The sequence below is a fragment of the Oncorhynchus nerka genome, unplaced genomic scaffold (assembly GCF_034236695.1).
Source record: "Oncorhynchus nerka isolate Pitt River unplaced genomic scaffold, Oner_Uvic_2.0 unplaced_scaffold_1645, whole genome shotgun sequence".
In the NCBI taxonomy this organism is placed as follows: Eukaryota; Metazoa; Chordata; class Actinopteri; order Salmoniformes; family Salmonidae; genus Oncorhynchus; species Oncorhynchus nerka.
In genome coordinates, this window is record NW_027039673.1 from 55,380 (window position 1) to 72,719 (window position 17,340).

General features: G+C 47.4%; 1 protein-coding gene across 1 annotated transcript in view; it reads left to right on the forward strand.

Annotated features, from left to right (window-relative positions):
* Window positions 1–10,318, forward strand: part of LOC115119791 (tudor domain-containing protein 3) — a 30,032-nt gene extending 19,714 nt beyond the window's left edge. Inside the window, 8 exon segments of the mRNA XM_065015164.1 lie at window positions 1,152–1,292; window positions 3,476–3,547; window positions 4,327–4,339; window positions 4,342–4,410; window positions 4,413–4,474; window positions 4,747–5,029; window positions 8,371–8,538; window positions 9,743–10,318. Coding sequence (XP_064871236.1) covers window positions 1,152–1,292; window positions 3,476–3,547; window positions 4,327–4,339; window positions 4,342–4,410; window positions 4,413–4,474; window positions 4,747–5,029; window positions 8,371–8,538; window positions 9,743–9,924 — 990 coding nt within the window. The 3' untranslated portion in view covers window positions 9,925–10,318.
* The last annotated feature ends 7,022 nt before the right edge of the window (window positions 10,319–17,340 follow it).

Below are 17,340 nucleotides of genomic sequence, written 5' to 3' on the forward strand. Positions count from 1 at the left end.
CCTTATTCCCCATAGGGCTCTGGTCTAAAGTAGTGCACTACATAGGGAATAGGGTTCCATAGGGCTCTGGTCTAAAGTAGTGCACTACATAGGAATAGGGTTCTATAGGGCTCTGGTCTAAAGTAGTGCACTACATAGGGAATAGGGTTCTATAGGGCTCTGGTCTAAAGTAGTGCACTACATAGGGAATAGGGTTCTATAGGGCTCTGGTCAAAAGTAGTGCACTACATAGGGAATAGGGTTCTATAGGGCTCTGGTCTAAAGTAGTGCACTACATAGGGAATAGGATTCCGTTTGAGACACGGGCCGGGGGCTCAGAGGTGGTGGTGATCAGAACTGGGCTGTTAATTTAAAATGAGAACGGTCTGAACCGGGGAATGGGATTATTCCTAGGCTGTGTCCCCCCCCTATTCCCTATATAGTGCACTACTTTTGGCCACAGGCCATGCCCTATCCAGACCACTTTTCTAAATGACACATCTGTGTTTCTATAGGGTGCTATTTTAGGACACAATCCCTCAGTCTCACCATCCTACTGCCACACAGCGTGTCATTTAGAAGAGTGGTCTGGATAGGGCATGGTCTGACAGGACAGAGAGGGTTTATGGGTAACGTAAGCTGAGCTGTTCTTTTGGCACGGCTAGCCCTTGTTGGACAGTAGCCATCACAGGCATAGCTGGCTGGATGAAGAGTTTTAGGAAGGGAAAAATGAATCGTGATGATTTGTTGTTTCTCTTTTCTAATTAAAGCTGCCCCCCCCAACCCCCCCAAAAAACTGCTTTCATACCAATACACTGTCTGTTCTGTCTGTTGTTTGTGCCGTTGTCACAGAGATAGAAATCTATTGTTTTATCAATCTCCTGTCGTTGTTTTTGTCCTATCTAATATTAGGTTAACATATGACCTGTGCTTCCATTCCATTACTGTAGCCAGTCTGTAAACATGTTCCATGTAAACCTATTATAGTCAATCTCCTTGTTTGTTTGTTTGTTTGTTTGTTTTGGCATTGGTTTAAGCTTCCATTAACCGCTTAATTGATTTGATCTACTTAGAGCTCTCCGTTTAATACACAATGGGTTCTCTATGGAGCTGTCCTCTGGCCTCCCTAATTCACCCCCCCCCTCCCCTTGTATTTTTTTATTTATTTTTAGCCTGAACACCCTCCAGGAACCAAGGTGAAGGTCCTTGGTACGGTCCAGGTGAAGAATGGCATTCTGCTTCTGGACGACTCCAAGATCTCCGTCCTCGGAGGGGAGGTCGACCACATGATGGAGAAATGGGAACTGCAAAGGGTGAGGAAGAGGAGGTGTTTTACCCTTCGTTTTACAGCAGACTGTCTCTGTGACTGTGTTCCAAACAGGACCTTATTCCCTACATAGGGCGTGCACTTCAAAAGTAGTGCACTAGACTCTTTATACTATACGGGGAATAGAGAGCCTGCACCTCAAATGGTAGTGTTTATTACGCTGTTAATGGACAGTTGTTCGTCCTGTCTGGTTCAAAGGACCATGAAAAGGGTTGTCCTGAAGGACGTTGTAAAGGTTGTCCTGAAGGGCGTTGTAAAGGTTGTCCTGAAGGGCGTTGTAAAGGGCGTTGTAAAGGGCGTTGTAAAGGGCGTACTAAAGGGCGTACTAAAGAGCGTTGTAAAGGTTGTCCTGAAGGGTGTTGTAAAGGGCGTTGTAAAGGGCGTACTAAAGGGCGTTGTAAAGGGCGTTGTAAAGGGTGTTGTAAAGGGCGTTGTAAAGGGCGTTGTAAAGGGTGTTGTAAAGGGCGTTGTAAAGGGCGTTGTAAAGGGTGTTGTAAAGGGTGTACTAAAGGGCGTTGTAAAGGGGCGTTGTAAAGGGCGTTGTAAAGCGTTGTAAAGCGTTGTAAAGGGTGTACTAAAGGCGTTGTAAAGGGCGTTGTAAAGGTTGTCCTGAAGGTTGTAAGCGTTGTAAAGGGCGTTGTAAAGGACGTTATAAAGGGCGTTGTAAAGGGTGTACTAAAGGGCGTTGTAAAGGGCGTTGTAAAGGGTGTACTAAAGGGCGTTGTAAAGGGTGTACTAAAGGGCGTTGTAAAGGCGTTGTAAAGGTTGTCCTGAAGGCGTTGTAAAGGCGTTGTAAAGGGCGTTGTAAGGCGTTATAAAGGCGTACTAAAGGGCGTACTAAAGGGCGTACTAAAGGGCGTTGTAAAGTTGTCCTGAAGGACGTTGTAAAGGGCGTTGTAAAGTTGTCCTGAAGGCGTTGTAAAGGGCGTTGTAAAGGCGTTGTAAAGGGTTGTAAAGGGTGTACTAAAGGGCGTTGTAAAGGTTGTCCTGAAGGGCGTTGTAAAGGGTGTTGTAAAGGTTGTCCTGAAGGGCGTTGTAAAGGTTGTCCTGAAGGGCGTTGTAAAGGGCGTTGTAAAGGGCGTACTAAAGGGCGTTGTAAAGTTGTCCTGAAGGGCGTTGTAAAGGGTGTTGTAAAGGCGTTGTAAAGGGCGTTGTAAAGGTTGTCCTGAAGGGCGTTTTAAAGGTTGTCCTGAAGGGCGTTGTAAGGTTGTCCTGAAGGGCGTTGTAAGGTTGTCCTGAAGGGCGTTGTAAAAGCGTTGTAAAGGCGTACTAAAGGGCGTTGTAAAGGTTGTCCTGAAGGGCGTTGTAAAGGGTGTTGTAAAGGTTGTCCTGAAGGGCGTTGTAAAGGCGTTGTAAAGGGCGTACTAAAGGCGTTGTAAAGGTTGTCCTGAAGGGCGTTGTAAAGGGTGTTGTAAAGGTTGTCCTGAAGGGCGTTGTAAAGGGCGTTGTAAAGGGCGTTGTAAAGAAGCGTTATAAAGTGTACTAAAGGCGTACTAAAGGGCGTACTAAAGGGCGTTGTAAAGGTTGTCCTGAAGGGCGTTGTAAAAGCGTTGTAAAAGCGTTGTAAAGGTGTACTAAAGGGCGTTGTAAAGGGCGTTGTAAAGTTGTCCTGAAGGGGCGTTGTAAAGGCCGTTGTAAAGGCGTTATAAAGGGCGTTGTAAAGCGTACTAAAGGGCGTACTAAAGGGCGTTGTAAAGGTTGTCCTGAAGGGTGTTGTAAAGGGCGTTGTAAAGGGCGTTGTAAAGGCGTACTAAAGGGGCGTTGTAAGCGTTGTAAAGGGCGTACTAAAGGCGTTGTAAAGCGTACTAAAGGGCATTGTAAAGGGGCGTTGTAAAGGCGTTGTAAGGCGTACTAAAGGGCGTTGTAAAGGGCGTTGTAAAGGGCGTTGTAAAGGCGTTGTAAGGGCATACTAAAGGGCGTTGTAAGGCGTTGTAAAGGTTGTACTAAGGCGTACTAATGGGCGTACTGAAGGGCGTACTAAAGGGCGTACTGAAGAGCGTACTAAAGAAGCGTACTGAAGGCGTACTGAAGGGCGTACTGAAGGCGTACACACATCTACACAACACAACACATACCCAATACACACACATCTAAGTAAAGGAATGGAATTAAGAATGTCTAAATATATACTCAAGGGTGTTCTAAATTCTTCTCCCCTTTGACCCCCAGAGCTTGGCCAAACACAGCAGGAGTAACATCGGACGAGAAGGTGGAGCCCCTCCCTTCGTGCCCTTCGGACAGGTATGACCTGCCAATATTTAACGAGTTCCACGCACAGCCAATCAGACTGATTCTGTCTCCGGTGACTAACCAATCAGCCTGAATCTCTTTGTTGACTAACCAATCAGACTGATTCTCTCTCCGTTGAGCTGTGAGGGAACGGCACCTCAGTACCTCAGGCTCTGATCAGGCCCTACACCCAAACAAGGGCACTGCGTTCATCCACCTCTGGCCTGCTCGCCTCCCTACCACTGAGGAAGTACAGTTCCCGCTCAGCCCAGTCAAAACTGTTCGCTGCTCTGGCCCCCCAATGGTGGAACAAACTCCCTCACGACGCCAGGACAGCGGAGTCAATCACCACCTTCCGGAGACACCTGAAACCCCACCTCTTTAAGGAATACCTAGGATAGGATAAAGTAATCCTTCTCACCCCCCCCCCTTAAAAGATTTAGATGCACTATTGTAAAGTGGCTGTTCCACTGGATGTCTTAAGGTGAACGCACCAATTTGTAAGTCGCTCTGGATAAGAGCGTCTGCTAAATGACTTAAATGTAAATGTTGACTAACCAATCAGACTGATTCTCTCTCTGTTGACTAACCAATGAGACTGATTCTCTCTCTGTTGACTAACCAATCAGACTGAATCTCTCTCTGTTGACTAATCAATCAGACTGATTCTCTCTCCGTTGACTAACCAATCAGTCTGATTCTCTCTTCGTTGACTAACCAATCAGTCTGATTCTCTCTCCGTTGACTAACCAATCAGACTGATGAAATGGTCGTCTCTCTGTGCTCCTCAGAAGTGTGTAAGGAATGAGAAGTGGACTCCAGAGAGCTGGACACCAGGAAGACTCTGGTCAGCACCAGTGTGGTGAAGACGGCTGACGAAACGAAGAGTTTGAGAAGCAGAGGCTGGCAGCCATCGCTGAGGTGGCCAAGAACAAAGAGGTGTGTATGTCTGTGTCTGTGTGTGTGTGTGTGTGTGTGTCGTAGCTATAGTAACTGGACCACCATGTCTGTTAAACTCTGTCCGTGTCCCACTGAGTGAGTTGGTTGTTTGGTTGTTTCTTCTGGCTTGTTGTATATGAAGGGCCAGTTTCCCAGACACAGACCAGGTCTAGATTCTCCATTGTAAAACAGTTGTTTAGTCCAGGAAGAGACTTTGTCTGTCTGCCCCCGGGAGGAATCCAGCTCTGAGTGTCTTTTGACCTCTTCTGAAGGGAACTCGGACGTTTGGCGGCGGAGGCAATGCTGGCGGGAACCTCGTCAATACAGGCGGTCGGGACCGACGAGGAGGAGGAGACCGAGGAGGAGGAGGAGGAGACCGACGAGGAGGAGACCGAGGAGACAGGGACTCGTACCGGCAGAGACGAGAGGAGAGGACGGAGGAGTCCAGCCGTCCAGAAGGAAACTACAGAGAGCTCGGGAGTTACCGGGAACAACCAAACTACCGGGAACTAGGAAATTACCGCGAGCTGGTGAGGGCTTTGACCTTTTGACCCAGTGTTTCCCTTAGCTCTTTGTTTATTTATTTATTTATTTCACCTTTATTTAACCAGGTAGGCTAGTTGAGAACACCTTTATTTAACCAGGTAGGCAAGTTGAGAACACCTTTATTTAACCAGGTAGGCTAGTTGAGAACACCTTTATTTAACCAGGTAGGCAAGATAAACCAAAGTTGAGAACAGTTCTCATTTACAATGTGACACAGACAACAACACAGAGTTACACATGGACTAAAACAAACATACAGTCAATAATACAGTAGGCGGGTGGGTCTCTCCTCCCCCCCCCCCTCCGGGCTCCTTTCAGTTTTAATTGAAGATGTTTGAGGTCTTTGTGATCCGGAGAATAATTCTGGTAAAATATACCTTGGCTCTCTGGTTTTGGGCTGGACCTGTCTAGGCTTCACAACAACAACAACAACAACAACAACAAGTCAGCCTAATTCATTTATTTAATCTAGATTCCTGGCTCGCAGTAAGAAATGTCTCTGATTCAGGTTTCTATTGAGCTGTTTTGGTGTCAGAGTCAGATGATGGTTTAGGGTCCTTTGTGGTGTGATTGTGAAATAATCTCGGGGACCCTCTGTGGTGTCAGAGATGTGGGACTGGGCCTCAACAATAACGAGTCTTTCATTCAGTTGTGTAATCTAGACTCTTGGCTTGCAGTAAGACCCCTCCCTTCCCCCATTAGCCTGTCTCCCAAAGGGCACCATATTCCCTATATAGTGCACTACTTTGACCCTATTCCCTCTATAGTGCACTACTTTAGACCCTATTCCCTCTGTAGTGCACTACTTTAGACCCTATTCCCTCTGTAGTGCACTACTTTAGACCCTATTCCCTCTGTAGTGCACTACTTTAGACCCTATTCCTATATAGTGCACTACTTTAGACCCTATTCCTATATAGTGCACTAGTTTTGCAAGTAGGGAATAGAATGCCATTGGGACATGGGCTATGTTTCCTCCTCAGTGCGTCTTGACGGGAGGGGTGGGGAGAGGAGGAGGGGGAGAGTGGGGAGAGGAGGGAGAGGAGGGAGGGGGGGGCAGGTAGATGGGGGGGACAGGAGGATGGGGGGGTAGAAGGTGGATGGTGGAGGGGAGGGTAACAGATTAAGGAGATAATCTGAGGAGTCTCAGTAGGATAGAAAGGCTGTTAATCTGGAGCAGACTACAGTAGAAGTGGTGATGAACTGTGGATGGAGTTTTATGGGGTTAATGAAGACCTGAGAGAGGAAGTTCAAATGGAGGGGTTAATGAAGACCTGAGAGAGGGGAGTTCAAATGGGGGGGTTAATGAAGACCTGAGAGAGGGAAGTTCAAATGGGGGGTTAATGAAGACCTGAGAGAGGGAAGTTCAAATGGGGGGTTAATGAAGACCTGAGAGAGGGAAATTCAAATGGGGGGGCGTTAATGAAGACCTGAGAGAGGGAAATTCAAATGGGGGGGTAATGAAGACCTGAGAGAGGGAAGTTCAAATATGTGTGGGGGGTTAATGAAGACCAGAGCACTGTATTTATACATGACATTTGAAATGTCTTTATTCTTTTGTAACTTCTGTGAGTGTAATGTTTACTGTTCATGTTTGTTGTTTATTTCACTTCTGTTGATCTATTTCACTTGCTTTCACTTGTTAACGTATGTTTCCCACGCCGATAAAGCCCCTTAAATTGAATTGAGAGAAGTGCGTCACCTCTCCTAAGTTCCAAAAGAATAAAGACATTTCAAATGTCATATTATGTCTATATACGGTGTTTGAAACTGTGCTCCGGGTCTTCATTAACCCCTCCACTCCTCCCCTCCCCCATTTGAACTCCCTCCCCATTTGAACTCCCCTCCCCCCATTTGAACTCCCCTCCCCATTTGAACTCCCCTCCCCCATTTGAACTCTCCTCCCCATTTGAACTCCCCTCCCCCATTTGAACTCCCCTCCCCATTTGAACTCCCCTCCCCATTTGAACTCTCCTCCCCATTTGAACTCTCCTCCCCCATTTGAACTCCCCTCCCCCATTTGAACTCTCCTCCCCCATTTGAACTCTCCTCCCCATTTGAACTCTCCTCCCCCATTTGAACTCTCCTCCCCATTTGAACTCTCCTCCCCCATTTGAACTCTCCTCCCCATTTGAACTCCCTCCCCCATTTGAACTCCCTCCCCCATTTGAACTCGCCTCCCCCATTTGAACTCGCCTCCCCATTTGAACTCCCCTCCCCATTTGAACTCCCCTCCCCATTTCAACCCCCTCCCCCATTTCAACCCCCCTCCCCATTTGAACTCCCCTCCCCATTTGAACTCCCCCTCCCCCATTTGAACTCTCCTCCCCCATTTGAACTCTCCTCCCACCCTTTGAACTCTCCTCTCCCCCCATTTGAACTCCCCTCCCCCATTTGAACTCCCCTCCCCCATTTGAACTCTCCTCCCCCATTTGAACTCTCCTCCCCATTTGAACTCTCCTCCCCCATTTGAACTCCCCTCCCCCATTTGAACTTCTCCTCTTTCTCTCCTTTTCCCTCCTCCCTTCACCCCTGCATTATTTATCTCTGCTACTATCCCCCTTCATCCCATCTCTCCATCCCCCTCATCCCATCTCTCCATCCCATCTCTCCATCCCCCTCATCCCATCTCTCCACCCCCTCATCCCATCTCTCCATCCTCCTCATCCCATCTCTCCATCCCCCTCATCCCATCTCTCCATCCTCCCTCATCCCATCTCTCCATCCTCCCTCATCCCATCTCTCCTTCCCCCTCATCCCATTTCTCCATCCTCCCTCATCCCATCTCTCCATCCTCCCTCATCCCATCTCTCCATCCTCCCTCATCCCATCTCTCCATCCTCCCTCATCCCATCTCTCCATCCCCCCTCATCCCATCTCTCCATCCCCCCTCATCCCATTTCTCCATCCTCCCTCATCCCATCTCTCCATCCCTCATCCCATCTCTCCATCTCTCCATCCTCCCTCATCCCATCTCTCCATCCCCCCTCATCCCATTTCTCCATCCCCCTCCCATCTCTCCATCCCTCATCCCATCTCTCCATCCTTCATCCCATTTCTCCATCCTCCCTCATCCATCTCTCCATCCTCCCTCATCCCATTTCTCCATCCCCCTCGCCTCCCTCCACCCCCCTCCACCCCCTCCCATCCCTCCACACCCCCCCTCCCTCCATCCCCCCCCCATCCCTCCACCCCCCCCTCCCCCCCTCCCCATCCCTCCACCCCCTCCCCCTCCCTCCATCCCCCTCCCCATCCCTCCACCCCCCTCCCTCCATCCCCCCCTCCCATCCCTCCTCCCATCCCTCCTATCCCCCTCCCCATCCCCATCCCCCTCCACCCCCTCCCTCTAGGTGGATGGCGGGCCCTAAGGGACATTATGGAGATGGGGTTTGATAAGGAAGATGCTCGTCAGGCCCTGATGGACAACAACAACAACATGGAGGTGGCTCTCAACAGTCTACTGACGGGGACCTTCAAACCCCCCACCCCCGAGGAACCCAGCAGACCCCCACCCAGAGGTGGCCCCCCCACCCAGAGGTGGCCCCCCACCCAGGGTAGCCCCCCCCACCCAGAGGTAAGCCCCCCACCCAGAGGTAAGCCCCCCCCACCCAGGAGGTAAGCCCCCCACCCAGAGGTAAGCCCCCACCCAGAGGTAAGCCCCCCCACCCAGAGGTAAGCCCCCACCCAGAGGTCAGCCCTACATGACCTCGACTACGTAATAACTATAGAATCCCCCCACCCAGAGGTCAGCCTACTACATGACCTACGACTACGTAATAACTATAGAATCCCCCCACCCAGAGGTCAGCCTACTACATGACCTAGACTACGTAAATAACTATAGAATCCCCCCCACCCAGAGGTCAGCCTACTACATGACCTACGACTACGTAATAACTATAGTCCCCCCACCCAGAGGTCAGCCTACTACATGACCTACGACTACGTAATAACTATAGAATCCCCCCACCCAGAGGTAAGCCCCCCACCCAGAGGTCAGCCTCTACACATGACCTACGACTACGTAATAACTATAGAATCCCCCCACCCAGAGGTCAGCCTACTACATGACCTACGACTACGTAATAACTATAGAATCCCCCACCCAGAGGTCAGCCTACTACATGACCTACGACTACGTAATAACTATAGAATCCCCCACCCAGAGGTCAGCCTACTACATGACCTACGACTACGTAATAACTATAAATCCCCCCACCCAGAGGTCAGCCTACTACATGACCTACGACTCGTAATAACTATAGAATCCCCCACCCAGAGGTCAGCCTACTACATGACCTACGACTACGTAATAACTATAGAATCCCCCACCCAGAGGTCAGCCTACACATGACCTACGACTACGTAATAACTATAGAATCCCCCCACCCAGAGGTCAGCCTACTACATGACCTACGACTACGTAATAACTATAGAATCCCCCCACCCAGAGGTCAGCCTACTACATGACCTACGACTACGTAATAACTATAGAATCCCCCCCACCCAGAGGTCAGCCTACTACATGACCTACGACTACGTAATAACTATAGAATCCCCCCCCACCCAGAGGTCAGCCTACTACATGACCTACGACTACGTAATAACTATAGAATCCCCCCCACCCAGAGGTCAGCCTACTACATGACCTACGACTACGTAATAACTATAGAATCCCATTGATAATGTGACTTTTCTGCTGCGTCTGTTTCCTCCATGCAGCAGACAGAGGAAGGGGTCGTGGCCGGGGTCGGGGTCGGTCCAGTAGGTTTGGGGGTGAGGATGAGGAGGAGGGAGCAGGAGGAAGACCGTCAGGACCCAGCACTCTGTTCGACTTCCTGGAGTCCAAGATGGGGAGCTTCTCCCTACAAGGTACAGTTAGGAGTCCTGTCCTTTACCAATAGTCTTCTCCCTACAAGGTACAGTCCTGTCCTTTACCAATAGTCTTCTCCCTACAAGGTACAGTCCTGTCCTTTACCAAGTCTTCTCCCTACAAGGTACAGTCCTGTCCTTTACCAATAGTCTTCTCCCTACAAGGTACAGTCCTGTCCTTTACCAAGTCTTCTCCCTACAAGGTACAGTCCTGTCCTCTACCAATAGTCTTCTCCCTACAAGGTACAGTCCTGTCCTTTACCAAGTCTTCTCCCTACAAGGTACAGTCCTGTCCTTTACCAATAGTCTTCTCCCTACAAGGTACAGTCCTGTCCTTTACCAATAGTCTTCTCCCTACAAGGTACAGTCCTGTCCTTTACCAATAGTCTTCTCCCTACAAGGTACAGTCCTGTCCTTTACCAATAGTCTTCTCCCTACAAGGTACAGTCCTGTCCTTTGCAATAGTCTTCTCCTACAAGGTACAGTCCTGTCCTCTACCAATAGTCTTCTCCTACAAGGTACAGTTAGGAGTCCTGTCCTTTACCAATAGTCTTCTCCCTACAAGGTACAGTCCTGTCCTCTACCAATAGTCTTCTCCCTACAAGGTACAGTTAGGAGTCCTGTCCTTTACCAATAGTCTTCTCCCTACAAGGTACAGTCCTGTCCTTTACCAAGTCTTCTCCCTACAAGGTACAGTTAGGAGTCCTGTCCTAATAAAGAAGTGTCTCTACTTCACTTTGCTCCTGAATTCATGCACCTTGATGGGAGAGCGAGGCAGCAGCAGGGATCGTTCCTTTCCTCTACCTTTTATCCCGCTGTGATGCCTGCTTTCAACCTGACATTTTTTCCACAAAGCACATAGCAGTTTGTTACACCTATTTGTGACATATTTTGAAAAGGGGAATTTTCTATTACAGGAGATAATATCTTTCTTTTTGTTCCTGTTTTCTTTCTGATTCACACTCTTTTTTTTCCAGCATCAAAGATGAACTGTCATTCAAACGTCCTTAAAGTATTGTACTTTAAAAAAAAAAAAATAGACTTTTGTAAGAAACGATGTACTGTCTCTGGTGTTATAGTCTCTGGTATTATAGTCTCTGGTGCTATAGTCTCTGGTGTTATAGTCTCTAGTCCTGTCTCTGGTGTTATAGTTTCTGGTGTTATAGTCTCTAGTCCTGTCTCTGGTGTTATAGTCTCTGGTGTTATAGTCTCTAGTGTTATAGTCTCTGGTGTTATAGTCTCTAGTGTTATAGTCTCTGGTGTTATAGTCTCTGGTGTTATAGTCTCTAGTCCTGTCTCTGGTGATATAGTCTCTAGTGTTATAGTCTCTGGTGTTATAGTCCTGTCTCTAGTCCTGTCTCTGGTGTTATAGTCTCTAGTCCTGTCTCTGGTGTTATAGTCTCTGGTGTTATAGTCTCTAGTGTTATAGTCTCTAGTCCTGTCTCTGGTGTTATAGTCTCTGGTATTATAGTCTCTGGTGCTATAGTCTCTGGTGTTATAGTCTCTGGTGTTATAGTCTCTAGTCCTGTCTCTGGTGTTATAGTCTCTAGTGTTATAGTCTCTAGTCCTGTCTCTGGTGTTATAGTCTCTGGTGTTATAGTCTCTGGTGTTATAGTCTCTGGTGTTATAGTCTCTAGTCCTGTCTCTGGTGTTATAGTCTCTGGTGTTATAGTGTATGGTGCTATAGTCTCTGGTGTTATAGTCTCTGGTGTTATAGTATCTGGTGTTATAGTATCTGGTGTTATCGTCTCTGGTGTTATAGTCTCTGGTGTTATAGTCTGGTGTTATAGTCTCTGGTGTTATAGTCTCTGGTGTTATGGTGTTATAGTCTCTGGTGTTGTCATCTCTGGTGTTATAGTCTCTAGTCCTGTCTCTGGTGTTATAGTATCTGGTGTTATCGTCTCTGGTGTTATAGTCTCTGGTGTTATAGTCTCTGGTGTTATAGTCTCCGGTGTTATAGTGTATGGTGTTATAGTCTCTGGTGTTATCGTCTCTGGTGTTATAGTCTCTAGTCCTGCCTCTGGTGTTATAGTCTGGTGTTATAGTCTCTGGTGTTATAGTCTCTAGTCCTGTCTCTGGTGTTATAGTCTGGTGTTATAGTCTCTGGTGTTATAGTCTCTGGTGTTATAGTCTCTGGTGTTATAGTCTCTGGTGTTATAGTCTCTAGTCCTGTCTCTGGTGTTATAGTCTCTGGTGTTATAGTCTCTAGTCCTGTCTCTGGTGTTATAGTCTCTAGTCCTGTCTCTGGTGTTATAGTCTCTGGTGTTATAGTCTCTAGTCCTGTCTCTGGTGTTATAGTCTCTAGTCCTGTCTCTGGTGTTATAGTCTCTGGTGTTATAGTCTCTGGTGTTATAGTCTCTAGTCCTGTCTCTGGTGTTATAGTCTCTAGTGTTAATCTGTGTTGAAGTGGCTCCATGAACATGTACCGTTCCCCTCTGGAGACCAGGGTTCATAGTATCTAGTCCTCTAGTCCTGTCTCTGGTGTTATAGTCTGGTGTTATAGTCTCTAGTCCTCTAGTCCTGTCTCTGGTGTTATAGTCTCTGGTGTTATAGTCTCTGGTGTTATAGTCTCTAGTCCTGTCTCTGGTGTTATAGTCTCTGGTGTAATAGTCTCTGGTGTTATAGTCTCTGGTGTTATAGTCTGGTGTTTATAGTCTCTGGTGTTATAGTCTCTGGTGTTATAGTCTCTAGTCCTCTAGTCCTGTCTCTGGTGTTATAGTCTCTAGTCCTGTCTCTGGTGTTATAGTCTCTGGTGTTATAGTCTCTGGTGTTAATCTGTGTTGGAGTGGCTCCATGAACATGTACTGTTCCCCTCTGGAGACCAGGGTTCATAGTCTCTAGTCTTCTAGTCCTGTCTCTGGTGTTATAGTCTCTGGTGTTATAGTCTCTGGTGTTATAGTCTCTGGTGTTATAGTCTCTGGTGTTTATAGTCTCTGGTGTAATAGTCTCTGGTGTTATAGTCTCTAGTCCTGTAGTCCTCTGGTGTTATAGTCTCTAGTCCTCTAGTACTGTCTCTGGTGTTATAGTCTCTAGTCCTGTCTCTGGTGTTATAGTCTCTGGTGTTATAGTACATTTACATTACATTTAAGTCATTTAGCAGACGCTCTTATCCAGAGCGACTTACAAATTGGTGCGTTCACCTTAAGACATCCAGTGGAACAGCCACTTTACAATAGTGCATCTAAATCTTTTAAGGGGGGGGTGAGAAGGATTACTTTATCCTATCCTAGGTATTCCTGAAAGAGGTGGGGTTTCAGGTGTCTCCGGAAGGTGGTGATTGACTCCGCTGTCCTGGCGTCGTGAGGGAGTTTGTTCCACCATTGGGGGCCAGAGCAGCGAACAGTTTTGACTGGGCTGCGCGGGAACTGTACTTCCTCAGTGGTAGGGAGGCGAGCAGGCCAGAGGTGGATGAACGCAGTGCCCTTGTTTGGGTGTAGGGCCTGATCAGAGCCTGGAGGTACTGAGGTGCCGTTCCCCTCACAGCTCCGTAGGCAAGCACCATGGTCTTGTAGCGGATGCGAGCTTCAACTGGAAGCCAGTGGAGAGAGCGGAGGAGCGGGGTGACGTGAGAGAACTTGGGAAGGTTGAACACCAGACGGACTCGGCGTTCTGGATGAGTTGTAGGGGTTTAATGGCACAGGCAGGGGAGCCCAGCCAACAGCGAGTTGCAGTAATCCAGACGGGAGATGACAAGTGCCTGGATTAGGACCTGCGCCGCTTCCTGTGTGAGGCAGGGTCGCACTCTGCGGATGTTGTAGGAGCATGAACCTACAAGAACGGGCCACCGCCTTGATGTTAGTTGAGAACGACAGGGTGTTGTCCAGGATCACGCCAAGGTTCTTAGCGCTCTGGGAGGAGGACACAATGGAGTTGTCAACCATGATGGCGAGATCATGGAATGGGCAGTCCTTCCCGGGAGGAAGAGCAGCTCCGTCTTGCCGAGGTTCAGCTTGAGGTGGTGATCCGTCATCCACACTGATATGTCTGCCAGACATGCAGAGATGCGATTCCGCCACCTGGTCATCAGAAGGGGAAAGGAGAAGATTAATTGTGTGTCGTCTGCATAGCAATGATAGGAGAGACCATGTGAGGTTATGACAGAGCCAAGTGACTTGGTGTATAGCGAGAATAGGAGAGGGCCTAGAACAGAGCCCTGGGGACGCCAGTGGTGAGAGCGCGTGGTGAGGATAGTCTCTAGTCCTGTCTCTGGTGTTATAGTCTCTGGTGTTATAGTCTCTGGTGTTATGGTCTCTGGTGTTATAGTCTCTAGTGTTATAGTCTAGTCCTGTCTCTGGTGTTATTGTCTCTGGTGTTATAGTCTCTGGTGTTATAGTCTCTGGTGCTATAGTCTCTGTGTTATAGTCTAGTCCTGGTCTCTGGTGTTATAGTCTCTGTTATTATAGTCTCTGGTGTTATATTGTCTGTTATAGTCTCTGGTGTTATAGTGTATGGTGCTATAGTCTCTGGTGTTATAGTCTCTGGTGTTATATTGTATGGTGCTATAGTCTCTGGTGTTATAGTCTCTGGTGTTATATTGTATGGTGTTATAGTCTCTGGTGTTATAGTGTATGGTGCTATAGTCTCTGGTGTTATAGTCTCTAGTGTTATAGTCTCTGGTGTTATAGTCTCTGGTGTTATAGTCTCTAGTGTTATAGTCTCTGGTGTTATAGTCTCTGGTGTTATAGTCTCTGGTGTTATAGTCTCTGGTGTTATAATCTCTGGTGTTATAGTCTCTGGTGTTATAGTCTCTGGTGTTATAGTCTCTGGTGTTATAGTCTCTGGTGTTATAGTCTCTGGTGTTATAGTCTCTGGTGTTATAGTCTCTAGTCCTGTCTCTGGTGTTATAGTCTCTGGTTCTGTAGTCCTGTCTCTGGTGGTATAGTGTATGGTGCTATAGTCTCTGGTGTTATAGTCTCTGGTGTTATAGTCTCTGGTGTTATAGTCTCTGGTGTTATAATCTCTGGTGTTATAGTCTCTGGTGTTATAGTCTCTAGTGTTATAGTCTCTAGTCCTGTCTCTGGTGTTATAGTCTCTGGTTCTGTAGTCCTGTCTCTGGTGGTATAGTGTATGGTGCTATAGTCTCTGGTGTTATAGTCTCTGGTGTTATAGTCTCTGGTGTTATATTGTATGGTGTTATAGTCTCTGGTGTTATAGTCTCTGGTGTTATAGTCTCTAGTGTTATAGTCTCTAGTCCTGTCTCTGGTGTTATAGTCTCTGGTTCTGTAGTCCTGTCTCTGGTGTTATAGTCTCTGGTTCTGTAGTCCTGTCTCTGGTGGTATAGTGTATGGTGCTATAGTCTCTGGTGTGTATAGTCTCTGGTGTTATAGTCTCTGGTGTTATATTGTATGGTGTAATAGTCTCTGGTGCTGTAGTCTCTGGTGTTATAGTCTCTGGTTCTGTAGTCCTGTCTCTGGTGCTGTAGTCTCTGGTGCTGTAGTCTCTGGTGCTGTAGTCCTGTCTGGTGCTGCAGTCTCTGGTTCTGTAGTCCTGTCTCTGGTGCTGTAGTCTGGTCTGCCCTGTTGGTGCTGTAGTCCTGTCTCTGGTGCTGTAGTCTCTGGTTCTGTAGTCCTGTCTCTGGTGCTGTAGTCTCTGGTGCTAGTCATGTCTCTGGTGCTGTAGTCTCTGGTGCTGTAGTCTGGAGCTGTAGTCCTGTCTCTGGTCCTGTAGTCCTGTCTCTGGTGCTGTAGTCCTGTCTCTGGTGCCGAGTCCTGTCTCTGTAGTCCTGTCTCTGGTGCTGTAGTGGTGCTGGAGCCCTGTCTCTGTGCTGCAGTCTCTGATGTAGTCTGGTGCTGTAGTCTCTGGTGCTGTAGTCCTGTCTCTGGTGCTGTAGTCTCTGGTGCTGTAGTCTCTGGTGTTGTAGTCTCTGGTGCTGTAGTCTCTGGTGCTGTAGTCTCTGGTGTTATAGTCTCTGGTGTTATAGTCTCTGGTGTTATAGTCTCTGGTGTTATAGTCTCTGGTGCTGTAGTCCTGTCTCTGGTGCTGTAGTCTCTGGTGCTGTAGTCTCTGGTGTTATAGTCTCTGGTGCTGTAGTCTCTGGTGTTATAGTCTCTGGTGCTGTAGTCTCTGGTGTTATAGTCTCTGGTGTTATAGTCTCTAGTCCTGTCTCTGGTGTTATAGTCTCTGGTGTTATAGTCTCTAGTCCTGTCTCTGGTGTTATAGTCTCTGGTGTTATAGTCTCTGGTGTTATAGTCTCTGGTGTTATAGTCTCTAGTCCTGTCTCTGGTGTTATAGTCTCTGGTGTTATAGTGTATGGTGCTATAGTCTCTGGTGTTATAGTCTCTGTGTTATAGTATCTGGTGTTATAGTATCTGGTGTTATCGTCTCTGGTGTTATAGTCTCTGGTGTTATAGTCTGGTGTTATAGTCTCTGGTGTTATAGTCTCTGGTGTTATGGTGTTATAGTCTCTGGTTGTCATCTCTGGTGTTATAGTTCTAGTCCTGTCTCTGGTGTTATAGTATCTGGTGTTATCGTCTCTGGTGTTATAGTCTCTGGTGTTATAGTCTCCGGTGTTATAGTCTCTGGTGTTATCGTCTCTGGTGTTATAGTCTCTAGTCCTGTCTCTGGTGTTATAGTCTGGTGTTATAGTCTCTGGTGTTATAGTCTCTGGTGTTATAGTCTCTAGTCCTGTCTCTGGTGTTATAGTCTGGTGTTATAGTCTCTGGTGTTATAGTCTCTGGTGTTATAGTCTCTGGTGTTATAGTCTCTGGTGTTATAGTCTCTAGTCCTGTCTCTGGTGTTATAGTCTCTGGTGTTATAGTCTCTAGTCCTGTCTCTGGTGTTATAGTCTCTAGTCCTGTCTCTGGTGTTATAGTCTCTGGTGTTATAGTCTCTAGTCCTGTCTCTGGTGTTATAGTCTCTAGTCCTGTCTCTGGTGTTATAGTCTCTGGTGTTATAGTCTCTGGTGTTATAGTCTCTAGTCCTGTCTCTGGTGTTATAGTCTCTAGTGTTAATCTGTGTTGAAGTGGCTCCATGAACATGTACTGGTTCCCCTCTGGAGACCAGGGTTCATAGTATCTAGTCCTCTAGTCCTGTCTCTGGTGTTATAGTCTGGTGTTATAGTCTCTAGTCCTCTAGTCCTGTCTCTGGTGTTATAGTCTCTGGTGTTATAGTCTCTGGTGTTATAGTCTCTAGTCCTGTCTCTGGTGTTATAGTCTCTGGTGTAATAGTCTCTGGTGTTATAGTCTCTGGTGTTATAGTCTCTGGTGTTATAGTCTCTGGTGTTATAGTCTCTGGTGTTATAGTCTCTAGTCCTCTAGTCCTGTCTCTGGTGTTATAGTCTCTAGTCCTGTCTCTGGTGTTATAGTCTCTGGTGTTATAGTCTCTGGTGTTAATCTGTGTTGAGTGGCTCCAAGGAACATGTACTGTTCCCCTCTGGAGACCAGGGTTCATAGTCTCTAGTCTTCTAGTCCTGTCTCTGGTGTTATAGTCTCTGGTGTTATAGTCTCTGG